The 25,327-nt window shown below is 34.1% G+C and overlaps 1 protein-coding gene across 1 annotated transcript; it reads left to right on the forward strand.

The window, feature by feature from the left end:
- Window positions 1-12,857: 12,857 nt before the first annotated feature.
- On the forward strand, window positions 12,858-15,354 carry LOC147544731 (ethylene-responsive transcription factor CRF4-like). Its single transcript, XM_086638330.1, has one exon. It carries the CDS (start codon window positions 14,019-14,021, stop codon window positions 15,075-15,077), a length of 1,059 nt encoding a protein of 352 aa, XP_086494456.1. The 5' UTR covers window positions 12,858-14,018; the 3' UTR covers window positions 15,078-15,354.
- The last annotated feature ends 9,973 nt before the right edge of the window (window positions 15,355-25,327 follow it).

Here is a 25,327-nt window from a genome sequence, read left to right on the forward strand (position 1 = left end):
TTGTTAAAAATTTTACATAAATTTTCTTTTAGCATTTCTTTGATTTTTTATAAATTTTGGCAACTCTACCAACATCTTCTAAACTCTGAAAAATCAATCATATTTTTACAAACATAAATTAGTTGGATAAACAAAGAATATTGCCGACATCGTTGTGGTATTTGTAGCATTTTTGTAATATCTTCTAGCATTTCCATTAACTCTCAACATTTTCAACGTCTTTGACGATATTTGTACTAAAACTTAACAAAATTAAGAGAAACCCATTAAAACATAATTAATTACAATATAATTCATTACAAGAACTAATAACTTCAAGTTTTTTTTTCATTTATCCTTCAATTCATCCAGGACCATCCAAGTCAATTCATCCTTCTTCCTTTGCGATTGCATTGATGAATCTTTGGCTAACATCCCGTGTGAAAAAGGCTTATAGTTAGCTTCGACCACAAGTTCATCCACGTGCAAAATCACATACAACCACAATCTTGCATATAACTTTGTAAAATATATTAGTGTTCAAACAAATGCTTGTAATTCATGGAATGATAAAATAAAAAAACGTAAAAGAATCGAAATGTAAAACTTCACAGAAAATTTGTACAGTTGTCGATAAAGTCATTTTGAGAGTAACGATGTTATGTTTGTAAAATATATTATTTTTTTTTTAGAGTTCAGAAAATGTTGGTAAAATTTTCACAATTTATGCAAAATCAATAAAGTGCTACAAGAAATTTGAGGGCGTTGCCGACTGCAAAGAAACTCGCTCATTCAAAATTACAAAACAGTAAATGATTTTTTTGGGTAAGTCAGAAAATCAAAAAACGTAAATATGTTGTTAGAATCAAGAAAATGCTATGAAACATACAAAAAGTTTGCAAAATGTATAAGTAATTTTCATGCAAATTTTTAGAGAAAACAAGATTGTAGAGAGAGAAACAATGGGACAAGATCTGAAGAATTTTTTTAATAAAAAGATTGATATCCTAGTTTTAAGAATAAGAACAACAAAACCATGCGTGGTGCAATAATCTATCGTGAAAAAAAAACGAGAATATGGTAAAAAGAGATCTATAATCCATTGAGCACCATGTTCTTCTTGTTTTCTCCAGGTGAAAACTAAAAATATGGATGATTTTTCTCTGCAATTTCTTTAGGTTTTATCTCGGTGAACTGAAGAAGAGAGAGTTATGGTCGATTTTTTGTTAGTCAAAAGATTAGGGAAACATTCCTTATAAAAGGAAAAGGCAACTTTTTGTAGGGATATAAACTTCTTATTCAAGAACTATTTTCATGAAACTGAAAAGGTTATTTATATCTTCTAATATGGGTAATTTTATTTAACCTGGGATAGGTTAGGTAGTAGTAGAGAAAAGAGAGGCTAAACATGTAAATTACTCCTAGTGGATTTATTTTCTATTTAGTATTATCTTTGGATTCTAAACCCATTGACCCTGAGATTTTGGACCTAAAACCCATCCCCCGTATTCCAGGTTTGTCCTCATATCAGAACAAGTAAACTTCCTGACGAACAATTGGGTGTTGTTAGATTTGTTATTTTAGATATTTTTTTACTTTATGGTAAAACTGTATGTATATATGCGTCTATTATAATCGATTCGACTATTGATACTGAAAAATGTTCTGACTATATATTTTGAAGTCAATACTTAGAAGATGTTATCTTAGATAAGCAAGGTCCCACTGTGGTTCATCAAAGACCACGACCGCCTCAGACTATCTTTGAGCTCCATCCAAATGAGGTAAGCTCGCCTTTCATCGTGAAAGTCATCTTTATTTGTAGAACTTGACTCGTGTAGCATTCATGGAAACACTTGATTTAACAAAATAAATGTTCTTGTTTTAGGTTGTTGAAAATAGTTTTTCATTTGCTCGTGAGAGGTCATTCTTGTATCCTGAAAGTGTTTGTATTTCTACTTGGCATATTTACTTCCATTCCAATGAATTCTCTAAGCATATGAATGTTAGGCCATCTTCTTGATTATGGCTATAATTTATTGAGCTTTATGTAAGTATTCTGTAAAGGGGTCGTTTGTTCCTTTTTATTTACACAATACATCTAATTTTCCGGCTGATACTCTATTACAAATTCATTAATATCGACAGTTAGATAGATTGCATGTGTTGACATTTTTTTCTTACGAATTTGTTAATTAAAAGTTATCATATTTCTCTTGATAGGTGATTATTCCAGTTCAAGATATAGATGAGGTATGTATAAGTATCAGTTCTGCAATGGTTTTATGTCTTGCTACAGTTTAACTAATGCGTTTACATATTACGTAGTATTATTGTTATTGTTGCAGATAAAGAAAAGTCAACGCGCATTTATAAATCCTGCTATTATTATTATTCTTCGCAGGCTTTGGTGTACATATCGTGTTATTTCACGGTACGTTTTGATTTGTCTGATCAAAAAGAGTTTTTGAAGATATCAGCTTCTATGAAATTATGAGAGAAATAGAGATTATCGGTTTAAGTTGATGGAAAGTTTTTTCAACTCAAATCAGTTATGACTAAACCTAAGGGTGTGTTTGTTTCCCAATACCCTCCCTTAAGCTGAGGGGAGAGGAATGAACCGAAAGCTTAGCTCGAAGAATATTAAATCGAACAGAAGAGAGTCCCTTAGTAAACACATCAGCAACTTGATCTTGTGTGCACACATAGAGAATCTGAAGAAGTTTCGAAGTTACCAACTCTCTTACATAAAGATAGTCTATCTCAACATGCTTTGTGCGAGCATGGAAAACAGGATTCGAGGCCAATGAGATAGCTGAAATGTTATCACATAAAATAGATGGAACATCATGGAGAAAAATTCGAAGGTCCTGCAGAAGATAAGTGAGCCAAGTAATCTCAGCGGCAAATGATCTGTAATCAGATTCAGTAGAAGATTGAGCTACTGTAGATTGTTTCTTAGCACTCCAGGAAACTGGATTAGGACCTAAGTAAATTACATAACCCCCTGTTGATCTTCTATCATTATAATCACCAGCCCAATCAGCATAACTATAAGAATTTAGTGAAATGGGACCTTTAGTAAATTGAATTCCATGAGTGATTGTTCCCTTTAAGTACCTAAGAATTCTCTTAGCTGCAGTGAGATGAGGTACTCGAGGGCTATGCATGAATTGACAAACTTGGTTAATTGAAAAGGCTATATCTGGCCTTGTCCAAGTAAAGATACTGAAGTGCACCAACCATGGATCGAAAAACTGTTGGGTCTTAAAGTAAAGAACCAGAATATGGATCAAGCTTCTCTGAGGTGGAAATGGGAGTATTACATGGTTTAGCCCCTTGCATATCTGTCTTTTTAAGAAGGTCCAGAACATACTTGGACTGAGACAGGAACATACCATTAGTATCTCTGAATTCTTCCAGCCCCAAGAAGTAATGTAAAGAAGCAAGGTCTTTCATGGCAAAAGATTGCTTAAGTTGATCAATGATATCTTGCTTAAGAGATAATGAACTACCAGTAATGAGTATGTCATCCACATAAACAAGAAGATAGACAATATCAGCCTTGGTTTTAAGAACAAAGAGGCTAGAATCAGATTTAGCTGTTTGAAAACCCAGGCCTAAGAGAGCTTGGACTAGTTCCTCATACCACCAAATTGACCCAGGTTTAATTCTAGGTAGCTGCAAATTTTTTAATCTGTAATCTTTGTTTTTTAAAACTTTTCAAGGAGTGTTTGGAATATATACAGTCTAAAATATTAAGAATTTTTTTTTTTTTTTGTTGAAAACCTAGAGACCAACAATTCACATGGATTGGACAATAAAAGTAATTTGTTACTCATTTATAAATAAGTTAATCTCAAAAACCTTTAACTAAAAAAACATTTTCAGGTTGATGAAAATAAAATGATGTTAAACAAAATCATTCTTTTAAAGATACGAAATTATTTCAAATTATATATATAAAGACCATTTTTCATAAACGAAGTATAAATATAAAATGTAAATAGATTGTTAAATAAAACAATCGAATTTGTATTACTTTGGCTCCCTAAATCTTTAATCCTGGTTTCGTTCCTAAAGACAGTGATTGAGTTTGTGGATATGTTAAGGAAAGTTTTAAAAGCGCCCCATATTAGTGTTGTAGTTGCCCTATTTACATGTCAATCTCTCAAAGCGCCTTAGGAGCTACCAACATTTTAATCTAATGCTTGAGACTATAAAGACTCTTAAAATATCACAAAGTAAAGACATTTGTAGACTTCAAAAATATCTCAACCCAATGAAGAATCAGATGATAGAAGGAAACTTGAGCACGATCTTTGTTCTCAGAGTAATGTGATCGATGAAGCACACAAATCATGCATATCCTAATTCTTATCATGTGAAGAAACATTTAGAATGCACATGATTAAGAGATATATGTGTTTATTGTACTCCCAGAGAAGCAGCATCTAGGGTTTGAGGTTAGCTAAATTGACTAGTATAATTAGAATTAATTAATAATTAAAAAAAAAAATTCAATGCTAAGGTTTGATGCTCATTTACTTGTTGCCGTTTAAGTTAATTAAGAATGGGAACCATGAGCAATTTATTAGTTGAAGATACAACCCAAATAGAGATATTCGAAATTGATTCTTTTCTAAATGGCTATCTAGAGATGGCCTCTAATAAAAATAACTTTCTCTAACATAAATACTTTAAAAAATCAAATACTACATAAAATAGTGGGCATGACACTTAGAGATTCTCAAGACATTCTAAATTTGGGATGTCCACTTGAGGATCTCTAAATTAAATTTCTCCATGTCATTAAGCAGTTCTTAATAGAGTGTGGCATTCACAATGTTTTATCAACAAAAATTCTAAAAAGTTCAACAAAAAAACAAAAGTTCAACAAAAAAAAAAAAACAAAAATTCTAAAAAGTTTCTGGTGACAATCTAAATTTAAACTGGAGTGTTCCTTCCGAGATGCTCATAGTAAATTCCAAGATATCATCCAAATTTTATTCGTACTATCTAGATTTTGATTGTTTGATTTTCAAATAATATCAAATAATCAAAATATATTTTGATTGTTCGATTATCTTAATTTGATTCGTACTATCTTGATTTTGGTTGTTGCATGAACTTTGTCTTTTATACTAGCATTTTCGAAATTGTTTTACTTAATTAAAATATTGCAGTCCACCATAGTGGTTGGACAACCACTCTGCAAAATTCGAAAATTTTAGGTCGATCTCATGAGTGTGGGAATTTATTGAACTTGAATATAAATAAAGTAAAGATATATTAGATGGGTTTAGGCCCCATAGGATGACCTTTAAGGGTTGATATGTGTGGCCTTTAAGAACTCAGGATGCCTGAAAAGTCAGACAGTTATAGAGCTTAATCAGTTTATGAATCTTGATGTGCTTTTGTATTATCTCTTCATGACGTATCAATACATTGTAATGACACTTGTAGTTTATGTCAAAAAAATTAAAAAAATGTAGAACAATAACAACAAAAATCTCGTATTTCTACGCACTTCGAGTGAAAAAGGATGAACAATAATAGAATGAATGATATATGTCTCTCTCTACTTAGAGATACCAGAGTTGGAATCTTATTATTTTTCATGATATACTTCATGTCTCTCAATTAAGTTGGATTTCTACTCTCTCAACAAATCTATTAGAAAACAACTTGTTCTGAAACATTTTATTTTCTGAATGTTCCCATTGTCAAGATATAAAATACCGGAGTTGGGGCACTCCCCCTTTGAATTAATATAATTCACAAAATTTAGCTACTCAAATGTATATTCTTGACATAAAATATGAGGTATAAATCTTTAATTACATTATATTTTCATTACTGCATTTTCGTACAGCCTAATTCTTGTTCGAGTCTGATCTCTATGGGTTATTTATGTTAGAATAATATATATATATATATATATATATATATATATATATATATATATTTAGGGGTTGTTTAGTAACTTTCCTTTAAGGGTCTTTTAGTCTTTTATCTTTACTATATATTTGTTATCTTGGAAACCTAGTTCAACTAATGAAATATCTAGCCTCCATTAGAGTGTTTTTCTCTTCTTATTATTTTTGAATACTGTTGTTGATTTCTTAATGGTATCAGAGCCTTTAAGATCTAAAAGGAAGGAAAGTTTCATCACCATTAGAGAGTAGGTGGGAAGACAGTTTGGATGCGATATTTGAAGGGTGGTTTTGGAGATTTAAAAGAAGGTGGTTTTAATTATTCGTGGTTTTAGGAGGAATTGGTATTGGCGGTTTTGACGAGGCAATTTTGGCTCGAATTTAGAGGGAAAATGGTATTTGCGGCTTTGACGAGGCAGTTTTGGCTGGGATTAAATTGGTATTAGGGGGAATTGGTAGTGGTTTTGAGAGAAATTATTGGTGGTTTTAGGGGTAAATGGATTGGCAGTTTTGGAGTTTATTTTTGTGGGTGGTTTTACCGTTCGATTTATTGGCGATTTTGGAGTTTGTTATTATTTGGGCGGTTTTACTGTTTGGAAAAGAATGGTGCATTTGGAGTTTGTTTTGCTAGTTGAAAAATTATCTTCATTAAGGGACCGTTTGGTTGCCGCAGGAAAATTATTTTCTTCACGGGATCGTTCGGCTGCCGCCGGAAGTTATCTTCTTACACCAACCAGTTCTTTCATATTTTCTCGTTGCAGATCTAAAATTTCTTGCTATGCAGCCACATCCTATGTTCACCTCTGCTCCGCAAGGCCCTTTAGTTTCTAAGTCTCTAGTACTACATTAGACTCACTCTCAGAACAATTTCAGAGATTCTTAGCCATGCAGCCCCATGTGTTGTCCTCTTCTGAAGGTTTGTTTTCTCATATTTCTTCTTCAGGTATGCCTTCTTCAGTTTGGATTTTAGATTCTGGAGCTTCTCATCATATGTCTTATGACTTATCATCTTTTGTTTCATTAAAGCATATATATGATCTTCCAGTCCGAACTGCTGACGGCACACAAATGTCATTAGCAATAGCATGTGGTGGGGGGTGCGGGGTGTGCTCCCGCACAGGGCCCCAACCACATGCATGGGCCCCAAAAAAATTTCTTTTACTACTTTTACGGACTACTATAATACTATATAAAGAGTAGGGGTATAGCTTAGAGTCCCACATCCTACATGTTCTCAGACTTTTAACTATACAGGCTCCACGAATCCCACTTACCTTGTTTCTCTCTCTACGTACATTGGGTATTCTTCTCTAGCTAGTTACTGTATAATAACCACTAATCTATTACAACTTACTACTTTTTTTTCTATTGAAGTCATTTTTTTATTATTTATTACTGTTAGGTTTGTTTCTTCACTTCTTGTTATAAAGAAAAAGAAGAAGACCAGCAGGGATTAGTTAAATCTCAAAGATCGAATTGGACAAGTACAAATTTCTCGGTAACAAGATTGTTCAAAAAATTTCTACCATCAAGATTTTGAAATCATACTTGAGATAGACTACGTTGAAGGATAGCCTAAATGGGTTAGCTTTGCTTACTTTTGAAAGCGTATTCTTAGACAAAATTGACTATTAAAGTTTAATTGACGATTTTGCTTAGATAATGCGAGAAGAAAATTTTTTTGAACAAAGACATTAATTTGTAATTATTTAGTTCAGAATACAACATTGAGATTCAACTCGCCGATGAAATATTATTTTTATGGTTAAATCGTTTAAATTTTATGTTCATTATTTTGTGTAAAAAAAATTAGACATGTAAAAGGCCCCATTAACATTTTGGCACCGGACCCCCAATTTCTCAGCCACGCCACTGGTCATTAGGTGGTATTGGTTATGTTGTCACACCTAATCTATCTCTTCAGAATGTTCTTCACGTTCCTAAATTTACTTTAAATCTTGCTTCTATTAGTCAGCTGTGTGATTGTGGATGTTTGGTTTTATTTTCTTCCACTTGTTGTTATGTCCGAGATGTACAATCTCAGAAGCTGATTGGGACAGGTCGCAGGCATGGGGCATTATATTTTGTAGAGGAGTTGAAAGTACCTGATGTTGCAGCTTCCACTCTTGACTTGTCATCCTTCCGTTTGAGTCATTCATCTTCTAGTTTTTACTTATGACATTCTTGTCTTGGTCATGTTTCAGCATCTAGGTTAAAATATTTAGTGTCTACTGGTGCATTAGGAGATTTACAGGTTAAGAACATTTCTGATTGTAGTGGTTGCAAACTTGCAAAATTTTCTGCATTACCTTTTACTCGGAGTCTGTCTATTTCAGTTAAACCTTTTGATTTAGTTCATTCTGATGTATGGGGGTTTTCTCCTATTCCCACAAAAGGAGGTTCCCGATACTATGTTTCCTTTATTGATTGGGTTTTTCTTATGGAACATCGTTCTGAATTTTATGATATTTATCAACAGTTTTGAGCCTTAGTTAAAACACAATATTCTTCTATTGTTAAGTGTTTTAGATGTGATTTAGGTAGGAAATATACTTCAAATAGGTTTCGTGAATTGCTTGCTACGGATGGAACTGTTCATCAATCTTCGTGTATAGATACTCATGAGCAAAATGGTGTTGCTGAAAGGAAGCATCGGCACATCGCTGAAACTGTTCGTTCCTTGCTATTGTATGCCCCTGTTCCTAGTGAGTATTGGGGCGAAGCTGTTCTCACTAGGTAAATTTAACTAACAGAATTCTAACTTCCCATTGTTCAGGTTTGTCTCCGTTTCAAAAATTGACAAGGCATGCCTCTGACTACTCGTCCGTAAGAGTCTTTAGGTGTATTTGTTTTGTTCTTCTTCCTCGTGTTGAGCGCAGCAAGTTATCTTCTCGTTATGCCATGTGTTTGTTTCTTGGTTATGGTGAAGGTCAGAAGGGTTATGGAAGTTATGATCCAGTTACTCATAAATTTTATGTCCTAGTCATGTTGTATTTTTTAGAGCATATGCCTCATTATTTTATTCCTGCTAATGCTCATGATGTGACGCCCTCTAACCTAATCCATATTAATACTCCTACTGCTCATGTTGAACCTGCTGCTTTTGATGTTGCTGATGCTCATCTCACTTGTGATGTCCCTTCAATCCCTACGGCTGACCAAGCTCCTAATGATATGGCACATCCTCCTTCCCGTTATCCCCATCGTGTTCCTAAGTTCACTCAGTTACCTGATTTTGTTTTTTTTACTTTTTCTCCTTCTTTTACTTCTTTCTTAGCATCTATTCATTGTCACTCTGAGTCTTCTTCCTATAAGGAGGTCGTCGTTGATTCTCTTTGGCAAAAGGCAATGGTTTAAGAACTCTCTGCTTTGCATAAGACTGATACATGGGATTCGGTACCTTTGCCCTCTGGTAAACGTACTATTGGTTCTCGTGGGGTATACAAAATTTAAACAAAATCTGATGGGTCTATTGAGCGGTACAAAGCTAGACTAGCTACTAAGGGATTTTCGCAGGACTTTGGGATGGATTGTGAGGCGACTTTTGCTCCCGTTGCAATAATGACTACTGCTCGTATGCTTATTGCAGTTGCCTCGGTTCGTCAATGACATATCTCTCAAATGGATGTTAAAAATGCTTTCTTAAATGAAGATCTTCAGGAAGAAGTTCATATGACTCCTCCTCCTGCTGTTCCACATAAACCTGGAGAAGTTTGTAAGCTTAAGAAAGAATTATATGGTCTCAAACAAGCACCACGAGCTTGGTGATATTGACCAACAAATTATCAAAATACCTTTAGAGTTAAAGCCTATAAGAAAATAAAGTGATTTTTTTTACCAAAAAAAGTTATAGGTAATTTTGACCAAATTTTCCTGGTCAAAACTAATAAATTGTTAAGTAAGAGAAATTAGAAAACAAATATCAATTGTTACAAATATAACGTCTTTTATAATCGTCTTTTGCTGAACTGAAATACAACTCAAAAGAAATAGAGGTGTTTCATTACTTATACGTATAAAGAAGATAAAAGGACTATTTTAAGATTGATATTTCTTTAAATATTTTTTTTAGAGGAAGATATTAAAGTTATACGACGAAAAGGGTAAAAACGGTTACTATTGTTGGTTCTAAAAGAACTTTTCCTTATATATATAGTTCTTTCGCCCCATTTTTCTCTTCAGCTATAGTTTGGGTGATTTTTTCTATTGGGCACTTTCACCATACAAGTCATACCAAATCTTTTAACATGTTACAGGCCAATTTTTCTCCTGATTGCATCAATTCCAAGGCTTTTATGTTAAGTCGGAAACAAAGTATGGAGACTTTGTGAAAAAACCCTAATCCAAACTTTCTTTAGTAAAATATGATACATTAATTTTTTGTCTCTCTTCAGTTCCTTGTGGCACTCTGGTAAATATTTCTCAAAATGAAATATCAGTTCTTTTTTTTTTCTCTCTAACAAACCTTCTCCCCTTTCTCCTCCCACAAAATTCACCTAGGTAAAGAGAGCGAGATCTTAAAAATAAGAGCTCTGAAAATCTACAACAATTGTTTTATATTTTAATTTAATCTTCTATAACCAAAGTTTATCTCTTTAGAATCTCCCATTCAAATTGTTCAAGATGTACAAACGACTTGATTACTTTTTCTATGTTGTTTTGACTGACTGTTGATAGGCGGTATTGATGAGGCAGTTGAGATCCACCGTGTAGGATTGAAACTACTATTACGCAGTCTGAAGATTTTAGGATTCCTCTTTGGGATTAGTCCATATGTTTTATTGATAGAAGTGACCTTGTTCAAGGATATTTCATAGACCGTGTTTCTGCTTCATAAAAAACAGAAAAAAAAATTGTGTTTCTGATCTTTCAAATTCTTTAAGAAAAGTTTCTTTCTTGCGGGACTCTTGAAGCCCAAGTTTAATAAATATTTAAGATCCTCACCAACTAAGATCTGTTATAAGATTTTGGGATTAAGTCCTGAAAATATTAGGCACGCTTTAACCACCACCACCCCCCTCCTTCATGTTTCGGGATTGAGGTACCACCCTACTTACGCGGATCCCTTAGTCTTCTCTTAAATCACATGACAAACCTGGTTATATTTGAGTCAAGGCGAGGCTTAGGCGCCTAGGACGATTATACAGAACCCCTAGTTCTGGGCTGAAGTGGTAGACCTCCTTGCATTCAACCTCCCTGTTGACTTGATACAGGTCGACCCGTTGAGCTTTTTATCTTTCTTGACTTATTGACTATAGTCAACTGATGAACATTTTTTGGATCACCACGAGTCTTGCCAATCCTTAGTCAAAAGTAGAGAAACTAAGGAGTATAACAACTTAAGAGTTTTTCTTTGATTTTCACAGATAATTGTATGAAAGTAATTCACATGCGTAACTTACGATGATGCATGATTAATTTGAATAAATAAATCCTTAAGATTTAGAGTATACATGAACTAGATTTTGATCCTGGAGCCCGGTTATTATCCGTGTAGCGAGATGTTTTGTAACGCTTCTTCTAGAGCTGGTTTTGAAGACTTCTTACGTGTCATTGATTTTTGAAAAGTTCGAGTGCCTTTAATTTTGAAGAACTCTTAACTCCTTTTTGATCTTCTGACGTCAGGCGGTTGATCTTCTGATCACGTGTTTTCTTCATGAACAATTTTTCCTAAGTTTTTTTTCTCGCCTTAATAATTTGTCTTCGACTCTCTGATTTCTCCAAGTTTGTGATGAGGCCTTCATTTGATTTTAATCTCGGAGTTGTTGGTTTTCTGTTCCATTCAAGGAAGTTGTGCTAAATGGGAGTGTCATTGATAGAAATTTTGTTAACCTTAAGGGTTCAAGATTTTCTTCGACAAAACTGGCAAGGTGGCCGTGTTTCCTGTATCTCTCTGATGATCACACAATCGTGAGATCTAATGATACAACTTTAATTTGGATTGATTTTGTTCGAGACCTATTTTTCATGATCATGGTGATCAATTGATTGTAAAAGGTTGAAGTTTTAACTTTTGCTAAATAAATTGTCAATTACTTTGGATAATAGGAGAAACATTTTTTATTTTAGATAAACCAGAAATTACATTCATATGTAGGAAATCAATCCTGAACATTACATGGTTTTGAGAGTTTTGACTCCTTTGAGTACAACATGAGATTTACAGAAGTAAATTACATCACAGAACTTACAAAAGTAAAATTACACCATGAAGGAAATGAGTACAACATTACAATAACTTAATGAAAAGACCCTAAAGGTCACAAAATGAGAGGATCCTAAAGATCAAGAATGAAAAGACCCTAAAGGTTGAAAACTTTATTATACTAAATTATATGTAAGGAAGATGAACCAATTAGAGAAATAAATGTCACCGGAGAAGAATTATAAATGTCACCAGGGACATCGACATTTGATTTGAAAGATGAAGGTTGACTTAATTCCATAACTGTATCTTCTTATGTGGCAATCTTCCTTCCTCCATTGATAGAAACTTCTTGTCGTCTCCCATTGTGTTATTTTCTTCTTCTTCCTTGATAAGTTGTACATTCCCATTCTATTCACCGATCCCTCTTAGATTAAAACAGAATACTTACTATAAAAAAAATATTTTACTGATATTAGCACAGGTTGTGACTTCCCTCCCCTATTGGACCAACATACGTAAGCCCGACTGCCCGAGCATATATTATCAAAACCTTATTACAGTTTTACACTTTTAATTAACCAAACATTGAATTTGACCAACCTAATTTAACGGATGTTAAAAATAGACTAGTCACGTGGTTTGGAACGAAACTGACTCAGCTAAATATAAATTTAAAGATAACCCCTCACAATTAGTCTCAAATTAGGAATACCTCTTTTCAATGTCTATAATTAGGGATACTCCCTTTGGAGTTTCCACTAACAAAAATACCCCTTTTTTTCTCCCTTTTCCTTCACTCTCTTCTCTTCATGCTCATCTTTTATTTCTTCATTCTCACCACCCTCACCAACCACCATGCCGTCAACGTCTTTCTTTTAAGTCGCTTTCTACCTTCATCATCTTCCTAATCATTATCATCACCTGTCACTATCTCTCTGTCAATTATCTTCCCTTCGCCATGGGAAGTCGATTAGAAAGACCTTAACAAAGCGAAGAAGTGTGAGAAAGATCTGGTTTTCGATGAGAGAAGATGGTGACCGTGGGGATTGCTCACAGTGAAGAAAATTAATGTAGTAGTTGGTAACATTGGTAACTATGAAAAAATGAAGAGAGGCGGAGGGACATAAATTAAAGAGAAAAAACGTATTTTTCGTTACTTTCTTTGTACATATGGAATTTAATTGAACTTTAACTATTTATAGTAGTCGAAGCTTGAAAAGGGCATTTCTAATTGAACATTAGAAATGTATCTTTAATTGGACATTAGTAGTGGTAGTATCCTAAAATTCTGAATATGCTTAATTAAAATGCGGAGACACGAAACTAATCTATTTTTAACTTATAAACCTAGAGCATTAGAAACTTTGAATAGTCTCCACCCCAATTAATCACTTCCAAATATAAAATTAATTAAAACATGATTAGAATTAATTAAAACTTAATCAAGAATTTATTCTAATTATAATTAAAATTGAGTGAGATTTTGTCTAGTTGGGATCCTATAAAACAGGGGTTTCAGTGTTTTTGTGAGCTCACCAAGACACCAAGGCAAAAGAACTCAACAATCCCCAACACCCCATCTCTCTTCTCTCTCTAAAACCCTCAATAATCCCCAAACTCTTCATTTCTATCTCTCTCTCTAAAACCCCTCTTCCCTCTAAACCCCTCTCTCTCTCTCTCTCTCAAAAGCATCTATCTACCTACCAGGCTATCACTTTCTAAATATCTCTCGGCATAAAACTCCGGCCAAGTCCTTCTTCGATAACCGGAAATAGAAATTTCTTAAACCTCACTCATCTTTCCCACTCCAATTTATTTCTATTTAAAGTTCTTCTCCAACTTCTTTCCATTAAAATCAATTTCTGAATGATTTGATTGAGGGATTTTGTATTCTGTTTTCTCACTCTTCAATAGTTTCTTGAGTTAGATGTGAGAAAGGGTTTTGATTTTTAGATATGGAAACCAGTTTTTTCTCACCAATCAAATTCACAGAGCATAAAAATGTCACTAAAAAACTAGTAAAAACTTCTATGAGATCTAATAATGGACGAAATCAAGTTGATAACAGTATTTGTTCATCATCATCTTCATCATCAGCAACAACTACAACTAGGGTTATTAGGTTTTCAGTTACAGATGCTGATGCTACTGATTCATCAAGTGATGATGAAGAAGAAAATACTAGTACTACTTTTTTCAGTCAAAGAAGAAGAAGAGTAAAGAGATATATAAATGAAGTTAATATTGAATCTTCTTGTTCGATTGATACTAATAAAAGTAGATCAGTTCGTCGGAAAAAATCAACAGAAGATCGACGGCCATTATTAAATCCTAATTCTTCAGTTAAGAAGTTTCGTGGTGTACGACAACGACCATGGGGAAAATGGGCGGCTGAGATTAGAGATCCGGTTAGACGAGTTAGGTTATGGCTTGGTACTTATAATACAGCTGAAGAAGCAGCTAAAGTTTATGATGAAGCTGCTATTAAGATTAGAGGATCAGATGCCATGACTAATTTTGCTATTCCACCACCGCAACCGGCGGCGCAACTACCGGAACAACCACCGCCACCGCCTCCACTCTCAAGTTATGACTCGTACGAAGAACAAGAAGAAGAATCTCATAATATATCATCTCCGACTTCAGTTCTTCGGTTCCGGTCAGAAGAAGAACACGTGAAACAAAACCGGATATTACCGGTTATCAAAGAAGAACAACAAGAAGAGAAGAAGAAAAAATCAAGTTGGTTACCGGAAGAAGAAGAAGAAGATTTTGGCGATTTTTTGAAGTTTGAATCGACGTTATTAACCGATTTTTCGGATTTGAATATACCGGAAGATATTTTTGGAGGTGAAACGAGTTTACCGGATACTTGTTATTTCGGTGACGATTTTGGAGATATTTTTTTGAGTTCAAATGAAGATTTTGGATCTTCTTCTTCTATATGTGAAGTTGAAGGTTATTTTGAAGAAATCGACGATTTATTTTCGTCAGATCTTCTATCTTCTCTATAAAAAGAGAAAAAAAAAACAGTTTTCCGTCGTTTGCTCGCCGGTTAATCGGCAGATTTTGAATCGACCGGAACAAAAAAATCGGCGTTTTTTGTATTTGTTAATTTATTATTTTTGTTTAGTGTTTTTGTATGAACAATTTTAGAAAGTTAGAGAGAGAGAGAAGGTTGTGTGTTTCAATGTAATCTTTGAGGGTGTTTTTGGGCCGCGAGAAAATCCAGCTGGCATCAATGTATTGTTATTGAAAATGATTTCCGATAATTTATGACTTTTAGGTGAATTATATGTGTCGTGATATTAGTCAAAGTACGTGCAAATTAGTGGCCAAATTTAAAAGAAAAGAGGAGAGAGAGAGAGAGAGAGAGAGAAACGATGCCTTCCTATGGGGAGCTATTGTTTTATTCTGAGGGCAACTAAAGGTAGTCGCCTTTTATGCACAATTGGATTTATTAACGTTCGGATTATTTTTCAAAAAATTTATAAGCAGTCGGTTTTTCTAACAAACTTCGGTTTTTGTTTATCTTAACATAAGTTGAAAGGAACTCGTGTTGAATATTCTCTAAGTTTTGCGAAGAAAAAAATAACAAAAAAAGAAAAAAGAAGAATTCGTCTATGGAGTTGGTAAGATTCTCTCCAAACCTTTGTTGGTCTCTGAGTAACTCAATCAGATTGTTTGAGTTAGACTGCATAAATATAGACACAAGTTTAACGTTTGAACTTCATTTAAGTTTAAGAAAAATATAGAAAAGTCCAATACACAAAAAAGAAGGTTATAAGACAAAATTTTGACATTTTGACATTTTGTATCGATTCTGGGTTTAAGAAAGAAGAAGGTTATAAGACAAAATTTTGGCATTTTGTATTTGCTTATTACTTTTTTTTTATGAGAGCTAGCAAAGCTACTGTGAGTTGAAAAAATGCAACTTTTTTTACATGAATTTACATGAATTCTTATACCATCATCACTCGGAAAGTGGCATCCTGGATAGCTATAGGAAAGTTGTCATTGTATCCTTTGATTTAATGGTTCTTTTTTGTTGTCCATGACTTGATGAATAGGGTGTACATGTAAAAATATTTCGACGCTCGAATCAGTTCAATGTCGAAGTTAAGAGTTAAATGAATCTTAAGGACTAAGGTTTAAATCCCTTTCTAGGACAAACCTGTAAGGTTTGTATAGGTTTGAATGTCAGTAGTTAATCACCGGCTGTGATTTTGTGGTGTTAGACACTAACTTAATGATAGCCACGTGACTTTGCATATAATCTTTCTAATCATGATCATATGATTGTATCTTCTGTTAGAGAAAGCGAATATTTGATCCTATCTAGCCATCCACTTATTTCAATTAGGTAAACCAGAGTTATAGTCGTCGACCTTTCTTTTACAGACTTCCTTAATTCAGATCTCAAGCAGTAGAGTTTACCTAGGTCCACCTCTCTGTTTGCCTTCATATAATGACATAGTTCCAGGTTCTTAGGAGACGTTGTTCTGCCTGGCCATAAACCCTGATTCTTCGAAGGTTGTTATCTTCGTCATCAGATGGAAAAATCTCTTTAAATATCAAATGAGTTCCTTCCTAAATAACCAACTTTGTGAATGATTTTTTTGTAGCTTTATTAATACCAGCAGCCAATACTGGATAAAACGAAAAGTAAAGGTGAAAAGAAAAACATATAGTCTATCTTTTGACAAAATTGTGTTACACAATTTGGGCAGGTAAAATTGTAGGTTTTAGGTTACATCTGAGAATGCACTGGGGCCTAGCCATAAAAATAAATGAAGTATTAGGCGTTTTAAAATCTATTAGGCGTTTTAAAATCTGTTACTCATCTCATTCAATTTGACTTTTTAGAAAAATCAATTTATGAAGGGGAGATTATTTATTGTTGACGACTCCAAATATTCCCAAAACTACATATATTTAATTTAGAGTATTTCATTAAATACAATATTAGTAGAAATTTAGAGTCAATTGAAACCTTTTATTTATAATGAAAATAAAAGATAAAATTGAAAATATAATTCTACTATTAGTTAAATGAGTGTTATATAAGAAAAGTATACAAAAATTTTGTGACATCCACAAAAAGAATGACCAGCGACTGGGAAACACAAATAATTTTCAACATACAACATTTTGAGTGGAAATTTTTATCTACCCCTTAGCACCACAACGATTTTTCTCCACGTCGGTAAGGGTCACCAGCAAACTTCCATTCCCGGTGATCTTTAATTTTCTTTTTCAGTTCCTTCTATCTTCTCTCTTTTCGTCTAACCACTACCTCAAACCACCACCTCCGACCACCAACACCGCCATTTCTCTCCCCTCTTTCTCTTTTCTCTCTTTATTTATTTTTTCATCTTTCTCCATCCACTCGATTTTTTCTCTCTATCCACTATATTTCTTTCGGGTAAGCATCCCCAACGGCATACTCAAGAAAAACTCTAAAATTCTAGTTGTCAAGTGTCAATCAAGATTCACTTTCCTAAGTGGCAAAGTAGAAACATTCTAAACTTTTTTTTTGTCTCCAACTGAGATTTGTAAAATAATTATGTTTGTTACACATGTCACTATGTTTAATACACATGTCTTTATTAAATTTAGTACACATGTGATATAGAACGCAGCGGAAATAAAGAAGACGATAAATAAACGAAGAACAATTAAAAGAAAGATTAAAATAACTCTAAAATTTGATAAACTTTATTAAACTCAAGGGGATTTTCTCTTCAACATGAGAATGATGGACAAACTAGATATCCTTTTATAGGATTCTGGACTTTCCTAGATAGACTTGAATTAGACTTTCCTAAATAATTAAAATACTGCAACTTCCTAAATAACTAGACTCAAATCTGGACCTTTCGAATTATTGGAAATACTAAAATAACATAATTTCCTAAGCCTAAATTCTCTAATAATCATTATTGGGACTTCCTAAAACTATTCTCCATGGCCGGTTGGCCCATGACCCGGTTTGGTCATGGAAAAAGCCTCCACGCCGGGTGCCCCTGCATCAACATGTCTCTCTTGAGAGTCTCTATAGTAAATGCTCTCATATCATCATGAGCGTCTAACAGAATGTTCCGTTGGAGAAGATTTTTTAACATAAACTCTAAAAATTAAGTGGCACTCTAAGTTTTGGAGTTTGAGTGACCCATTGTAGATTCTCTAATGTCTCACACTCTCTAGTCTCATTGTTCTGGGGAAGAGAAGGGATCCCCTCGCCGTGATTCCCTTTGTCCTAAACGAATGGATTAGTTTCAGACAAAAACATAAAAATTTTCGAGGGTTTTCATGGTTGGTCGACCACAAGACACCCCCACAAACATCTCGTGGTAGATCGATCACGACATGTGTCGTGGCTGATATTGTGCTCGACGACCATGAAACTTTCAAGGATCCACGAGGTTTTTGGGTTTCGCCTTAAACCCTTTTTTTCGCGCAGAAAGTGAAGATTGAGGAATTAAAGTTTTAGATAGAGAAAGGAGATTTAGCAGAGAAAGAGAGAGGGAAAGGGATAGAGATAGATAAAGACAAAGATATAGAGGAGAGAAATTGATGATTCAAAAAATGGTCATCAGTTGACTACTGTCAATAAGTCAAGAAACAACCAAAAGCCCAACAGATCAATCCATGACAAGTCAACATGGAGGTAAAACCTGAAAGAGCTCTGACACTTTAGCTCAGAACTAGAGGGTCACTACGAGTGTCCTAGGCGTCTAAGCTCTGGTTTGGCTCAAATATTCCCCTGAGATTTCAAAGAAGAGAAGGGGGTCTTTTGTGAATGGGGTCGATACCTCATCCTGAAATATGGGGGTAGAAGCTTGTCTAAAGATCTCAGTAAGTGAGGATGTTAAGTATTCAAATAACTTGGGATACAAGAGTCCCACAGGGGAGAAACTTTCTTCAGAAGATAAACACGATCAGAAACTCGACTATCCTAAATACCAAGTATCCTTGAATAAGAGAACTCGCATCTCGATCTATCAAATATACGTTATAATTTTAAAGATAAATCCTAGTATCTCAAGACTATGAATTAGTAGTTTTAATCCAAAACGGTGGACCCAACTGCATCATTTCAGTCACTCGACACAGTCGGCCAAACTAGTCTATCAGAACAAGGCACAATCACAACTATGGTATCAACAGTGAATACCATCAATTAAAGGTCCAATTTCTAATCTCGGGTCCCTCAATATTCATTACTTTAACTGCAAGAACATCCTAATTGGCTTGAGCGTCAGAGAGGTTTCCGAGTTCTTTGCAGGTTTCGCCCTCGCCCCCTAGTTCGTGAGAAGTAAGTTCGAGATTCAACGAAGCAGTATCTCATCCTCAATGATATCGGAAGGACAAATTTTGACGTCATCAGAAATGATGTTGGTGGTGGCTAGAGGTGGTGGTTGGAGATGAGGAGGAAAAAGAAGTTTTGTTGACCCAGAAAATTTGATAAGCCCCACAAGTTTTCCTTAAAATTTTATCTCCGGAAAATGGTTGCTTCCCTAAAGTGACGACCAAAATAATTATATTACCGTTGGACATTTTCTGAAAGGCCCCGGCTAAAAGCGGCCTTTGAGATTCAGTTCGTCCCAGAAGAAAGATTGCCCCTACTCAATCTCGTTTTACCTCCAACATCAATTGGCACCCTTTGCGGGATTGCCAAGTCCAAGATCCAAAGCAAGGTCTCGGGCTGGATAGTCTGATACTTCTCTTATTTCTTCTTTTTGTTCCCTTCTATTTTCATTAGACTTCTTGACCCAAGATCTATAGAGAATTACAAGAAGATCGATCTTGATATCTGAAGGATTAGGTCTAATCTTGACCGAAAGAGAGTGAGAATGTTGAGAGGAAGATCAATCTTGAGATCTTTTAGGGTCTCTTGAGATCTCTGAAGGGTTTGGTATAATCTTGATCGAATACTTACTTTATAAAAGAGATCAATCTTTGAAGAAAACGATTCACTTTGGGTGTAATCTTGATTGAGTGATCTTTAAATGAGTTTGATCTCTCAAGCAAATGTGAGAGGAAAAGAACGAACTTTGAAGAGAGAGAGAAAGACAAGAGAGGGGTCGCTCGTGACGCTTTTGCAGAAACGCGAGGGGCGCAAAGAGAGGGGGCGCGAATAGTAATTTTCATAGGCGCCTTTAGCGGGACCCAAATTTGGCTGTGCAATGTGAAACTATAAAATTACACACGTGCAATTAGATAGGGCAGGCGAGTGAGTCAATGGGTGTGAAACTGTGTTAAGAATAAATTTAGAAAGAATGAATTCTCCATTTAAAGTTATGGTGGGTAATGTGGTGCACGCGAGGCATACAAAGGACTCACCACCTTTTTAGTTTAACGTAAAGCGTGGTCTATAAAGCAGGATATGAGAAGGAGAAAAGGGGTTTGTTTGAGATTTGGACGTGATATTTGTGTTCCATAATATGACTCTTTTGAGAGAAGAGATATCACAGCATATTGTAGGCTAGGGACAAGACTCAATTGAATGGGTGGTTGTGGGGGGCCAAATCCATTATATGAAACAAAAATTCGCTAAATAACCAAATAGTGATGATTGTATTCGTAATTGAAAATTACATTTAACTTACACTTTTGATACATGTCATGTGAATACCTTGGTGATCTAGTCACACTATCTAACTTGAGCTATAGAGATCATAGTTTGTCCTCAAAATCTAACCACGTCAACATGGTTTTTTGTTGATAATTAAAATTCGTGTCGAATTAAACTACCAGCAAATAAAACTTTATTGTGGTTATTTCGTTGAAAACTAGAATAGAGAGTTTTGATTTGTTAGAACCCGATTATGAGATTGAGTAGAAGAAGAAGAGAGAGAAGAATCAAACATGATAAAGGGCTGAAAAGCTAAGTTGAAACGGGACTTGAACTTCGACTTTGGCTCCTCTCTAAAACGGAGGTTGAAATCCAAATCAGATTCCAGCTAGGTTTTCTTCTGGTTTTTGAGACTGTCGATTATTTCGGGAGAAGAAAAAGAGGTAAGGTAAAGCTGCAAAATAAAAAATAAAAGAAAAAGAGGAACATCCCTTAAAGTCAAGGACAGAAACACTTGGGGGCCAAATTGACGAGTTTGTTACAATTTAGGGCGCAAATTGAAATTAAACCCTTGAAGATTTGAATGAAAAGGGTTCAGGTGTGGACCGTGTGGTAGGTATAGTAGAACAGAATCAGCACTCTTCTGAGTTTGAAAAAAAAAACACTCTAGTATCTTTTATTATTGTATAATATATGAGTTTACATTGTTTTAATTTATTAGTTTTTTACATGTAGATGATTTTCAGTGAAATCAATTACATATTCTAAAATCTTCAATCATTTGGTCTGCGAATTATTATATAACTGTAAAAAGGGTGGTTGTTTCGATAATATATGTAATCAGAGATGGATAACAATTTAAAAAAAACTGATAATATTAAGAAATAAACAAAAATGTACAAGGCGGATAAAAAAAACGTGAGAATTGTGTCTCATGGGAGAAGGGATAACTAACAACCAAAAATATAATGTATAGGTTCTCTCCACTCAACGCCAATTGATTTTGAGTTGGATGACCACAAACTTAACATGGTATCAGAGCTAGACCCACGCGTGATAGACTTAAAATACGTCTCACATTGAGTTGGTTTGCTTTTATCAATTTAAAGTGTTAATGCCAGAATCGAGGTAATTTCATTGTTCATTATCTTTCATCATTGGTATTTTGATGCTTTTCCGATAGATAATTTGCAGTATAAATGAAAATGAAAGGTTTCTTCGATTTGTAAGGGTATCATGAGACGAACACTTATATCTTATAATTTCTTGTCATGTCAAAATCTTTTTTTTATGTCAAAAAGTAGAAAACGATATCGTCCTTTTGTTTCTTTTTCTAGAGAAACCCGAACCCAAAAAACCACATATCTATCATGAGTATTAAAACGTGAAAGTTTATCTAAACAAACTGAAATTATGATAATCTCAAGCACTAAACTTAAGATTTACGCAAACAAATTTAATACGCCTATATTTAATATGTGCATGTCAATAAAAGTTGGCCTTTCTAAATCTATTTAAGGAAATAATTAATATGAAATGTGAGCAATAATTATGTCTGAGAGACCTGAGAAGCTTCTGAAAACCTATAGAGAGAAAAATGAAGACAGGGGGTGAAGGTATGGTAGTTTGTAAGAAACCCATTTTGTGGTTGTCGGTTGGTAAAAGATGTTATTTTAGGAAATTCAAATCCAAGATGGTTTAATTTAGTCAAATTAAACTCATGAGTTCATATGGGTGATAGGTGAATGCTGTAGGGACAGGAATGGATGCATAGAGAATGGGTAACATTAATTATGTTTCTCATGTTATGCATGCATGGATGCATATGGATATGGTTGTACTTGTATAGGACTATCTCTGAATGGAGATTAGTTGTAGAGCTACTAGTCATAAACTAGGGCATTGGAAAACTTGACTGAAATATAACTTTGATGCAACATATAAACATACAAAGAGGAGAGGATTGGGTAGAGGGACTTTTGTGTTATAAGCGGGCGTATCTATTAGCAATCAAACTATTTTTCGAAAAATCTATAAGTATTCGGCTTTTCTAACAAGCATTCCTTGACTCTTATAAATGACGCATTCAAACATCAAATAATGGGTCAGGGAATGTTTATAAACCTCATTGAAGATTTTTCATAATTAGGTGGAAAGAATTTCATTATTTTCCAAGTTTTTGAGAAAGAAAAAAGATATAAGAGAACACTTAAAATCTAGGTGCTTGTAGAGCGCTCAGATTTCATTGAACGTAGTCAAACTAATAAGCTGTCTATTTGCAGCACAAAAATCGGATGCTTTAAGCATGATCTTTCTAGGTATTCAACTTTTAAGGATGCAACCTTTTCGACTTGTTTAATTTCATATTGACTTGTTTAATTTCATATTCACTTTTAAGGACGCAACCTTTTCGAGTGAACCTAGACCATTTCATTGTGGGCTTTATTCGGACAAAACTAAATCAAATAAATTTTCATTCTCCTTTGTACGTAGGACCACGTACCCTCTAGGTTTACGGACAAAATATATAGTATTATTTTAATCTCTTACATTCCAAGAATATAAGATGTTTTGAGTGTTAAGACTGTGTTGTTTATGTAATATAGACAAGATGTGGCATGGATTTGATTGAGTGGAGTTGGTCCAGCCAAGACATCCTAGTTATTTAGTAGTTCTAATTTGCCGAAGAGACTGCCACATTTTAGTCTCGTTTAGAAATTAAGTTTGATTTGTTCAACCGAGAAAATTAGAGTTCGAATCCGTCTAGCGTTAATTGATTTGATTTACATCTTTAGTGTCTAGATGTTAGAGAAGGGGCTAATATTTCAGTTTTGGATTTTGGTGCATTTCTAACCATTTAGAGTTGGTATCTAACATCCATTATACAAAAATGTTCACTCAAAGTGGTGGGTGAAGTGTAAAGGAGAAAAAAACATGACAGGTTGTTCATAAAAAAGAGATTAATTCATTTGAATTGCATCTCTCAAGTCATAAAACAAATTAAAAAAAACAAAAACTAAATGTAATATTTGATTATTTTTCAGATTCTTTTTCACTTATTAAGTTATTTAAGTCAAAGTCAAAGTCAAAGCTATTTTGTGGGGGCTTAAAAAGAATATCCTCTCATAAAAGTGTAGGAAAATTTCAAACCAAATATATTAATTGAGAGGTGGGAAAATATCCTTGCACAAATGTATACACTCTTTAAACACTATATATGTCGTTTTTTTTTTGTTATAGTAGTTATATTTAAGTAATACAAGAAAGAGATTGTTATAATGATTATATTTAAAAAAGAAAAAGTCACTATCTTTTCGTAATAGGTGTATTCTTTTTAGTGATATAAACACAAATATATTCATTATTTAGGCTTTTGTTTTACACTCTTGATTAAATTATACATGATATTTTAGTGTATATATATATATATTTTGTTGAAAGTAACACTCCTGCTTTAGTTATATATGATTTGAGTATACATATATATTTCATGAGGAAAGAACAGTTAAGTTAGTGGACATCCAATTCAATACATATTGGCAATTAATAGAAAAATCTTAAGTAATGGAACTTTGTTCGTTTATTAGTTTATTTATTGTCATCCGCGTACGCTCATTTACATTCTCTAACCAAATACATATTTTGTTTGTTAGCTGTTGGGACATATATCATCTATTGCTTTTGTTAGAAAAAGAGAGAAACAAAGAGAGTTTATATTTATCTAGGAAATAGTTGTTTCGGTCAAAGAAATATTCATAATAATTAAAAACTATTAACTAGAAGCTGCCAAAAATTATAGATAATGATACATAGAGTTCAAAATAATATGGGTAATGTCGGTTGTCCAAGTGGTTGATAATCTCAACATCTGGGGACTAAGGAGACCTCTATGAGTGTTTCATGGTCAGACTAGCCACGAGATGTACACTATACATCTCGTGGCCAACCGAAATAAACGTCTAAAACCCTCGAGGAACGGGAAGCCCTCCTCGAGGTCCCCTTCGTCTCAGATGAAAGGCATTTGTCGAAGGAAACACTTTGTTCATGGAAATATGGAGTGAGAGAGACCAAAGGAGGAGCCAGGATTTAAAGTTATCCCGGACTAGCCTAAAATTGTTAAGAAAGTCAAAAATATATTTCTACATAAATACACTAACAAGTAGTAGTTAGAAAAGTAATTTTTTTTCGAATATGTAAATTTGTGTTAATAGTTCAAGCATAATGTATTTGATCATTGCTAATTAGGGGATGAAGAAATAACTAAAACATAATATGGAAAAACCTAAAAAATGGTGTAAAACTTGAATTAACACAAAAAAAGGGTCAAATAAGAGTTAGATTTAGAAATAGGGGCATAAACTGGAGAGTAAAAGCGAAAATATATATATTAGAAGTGAATGATATATCCGTTCGGTCTGAAGGAGATGTCCTTCTGAAGGAGCGTCCTTCGACCAAGATGGCAATGCGATCAATTTGTCAGTTAGGATAAAGATGTATTCGTTATGAAGATCATCCAGTCCGGTCCAATTAGGGTCGTAGTGCTTTGCTAGAAGCCAACTACGATCGTCGCATCAATTCGGTGATTCGCGGCTAACATAGACCGGATCCTACAACGGGTTACACATAAGAGTGGTAACTTGATCGGAGAGAGTTGACTAGTGATAAAGTGGCTAATAAGTGGATTGG

Source organism: Eschscholzia californica, unplaced genomic scaffold, assembly GCF_041429995.1.
Source record: "Eschscholzia californica isolate CP2 unplaced genomic scaffold, dmEscCali1.0.p SCAF_4, whole genome shotgun sequence".
NCBI lineage: Eukaryota > Viridiplantae > Streptophyta > Magnoliopsida > Ranunculales > Papaveraceae > Eschscholzia > Eschscholzia californica.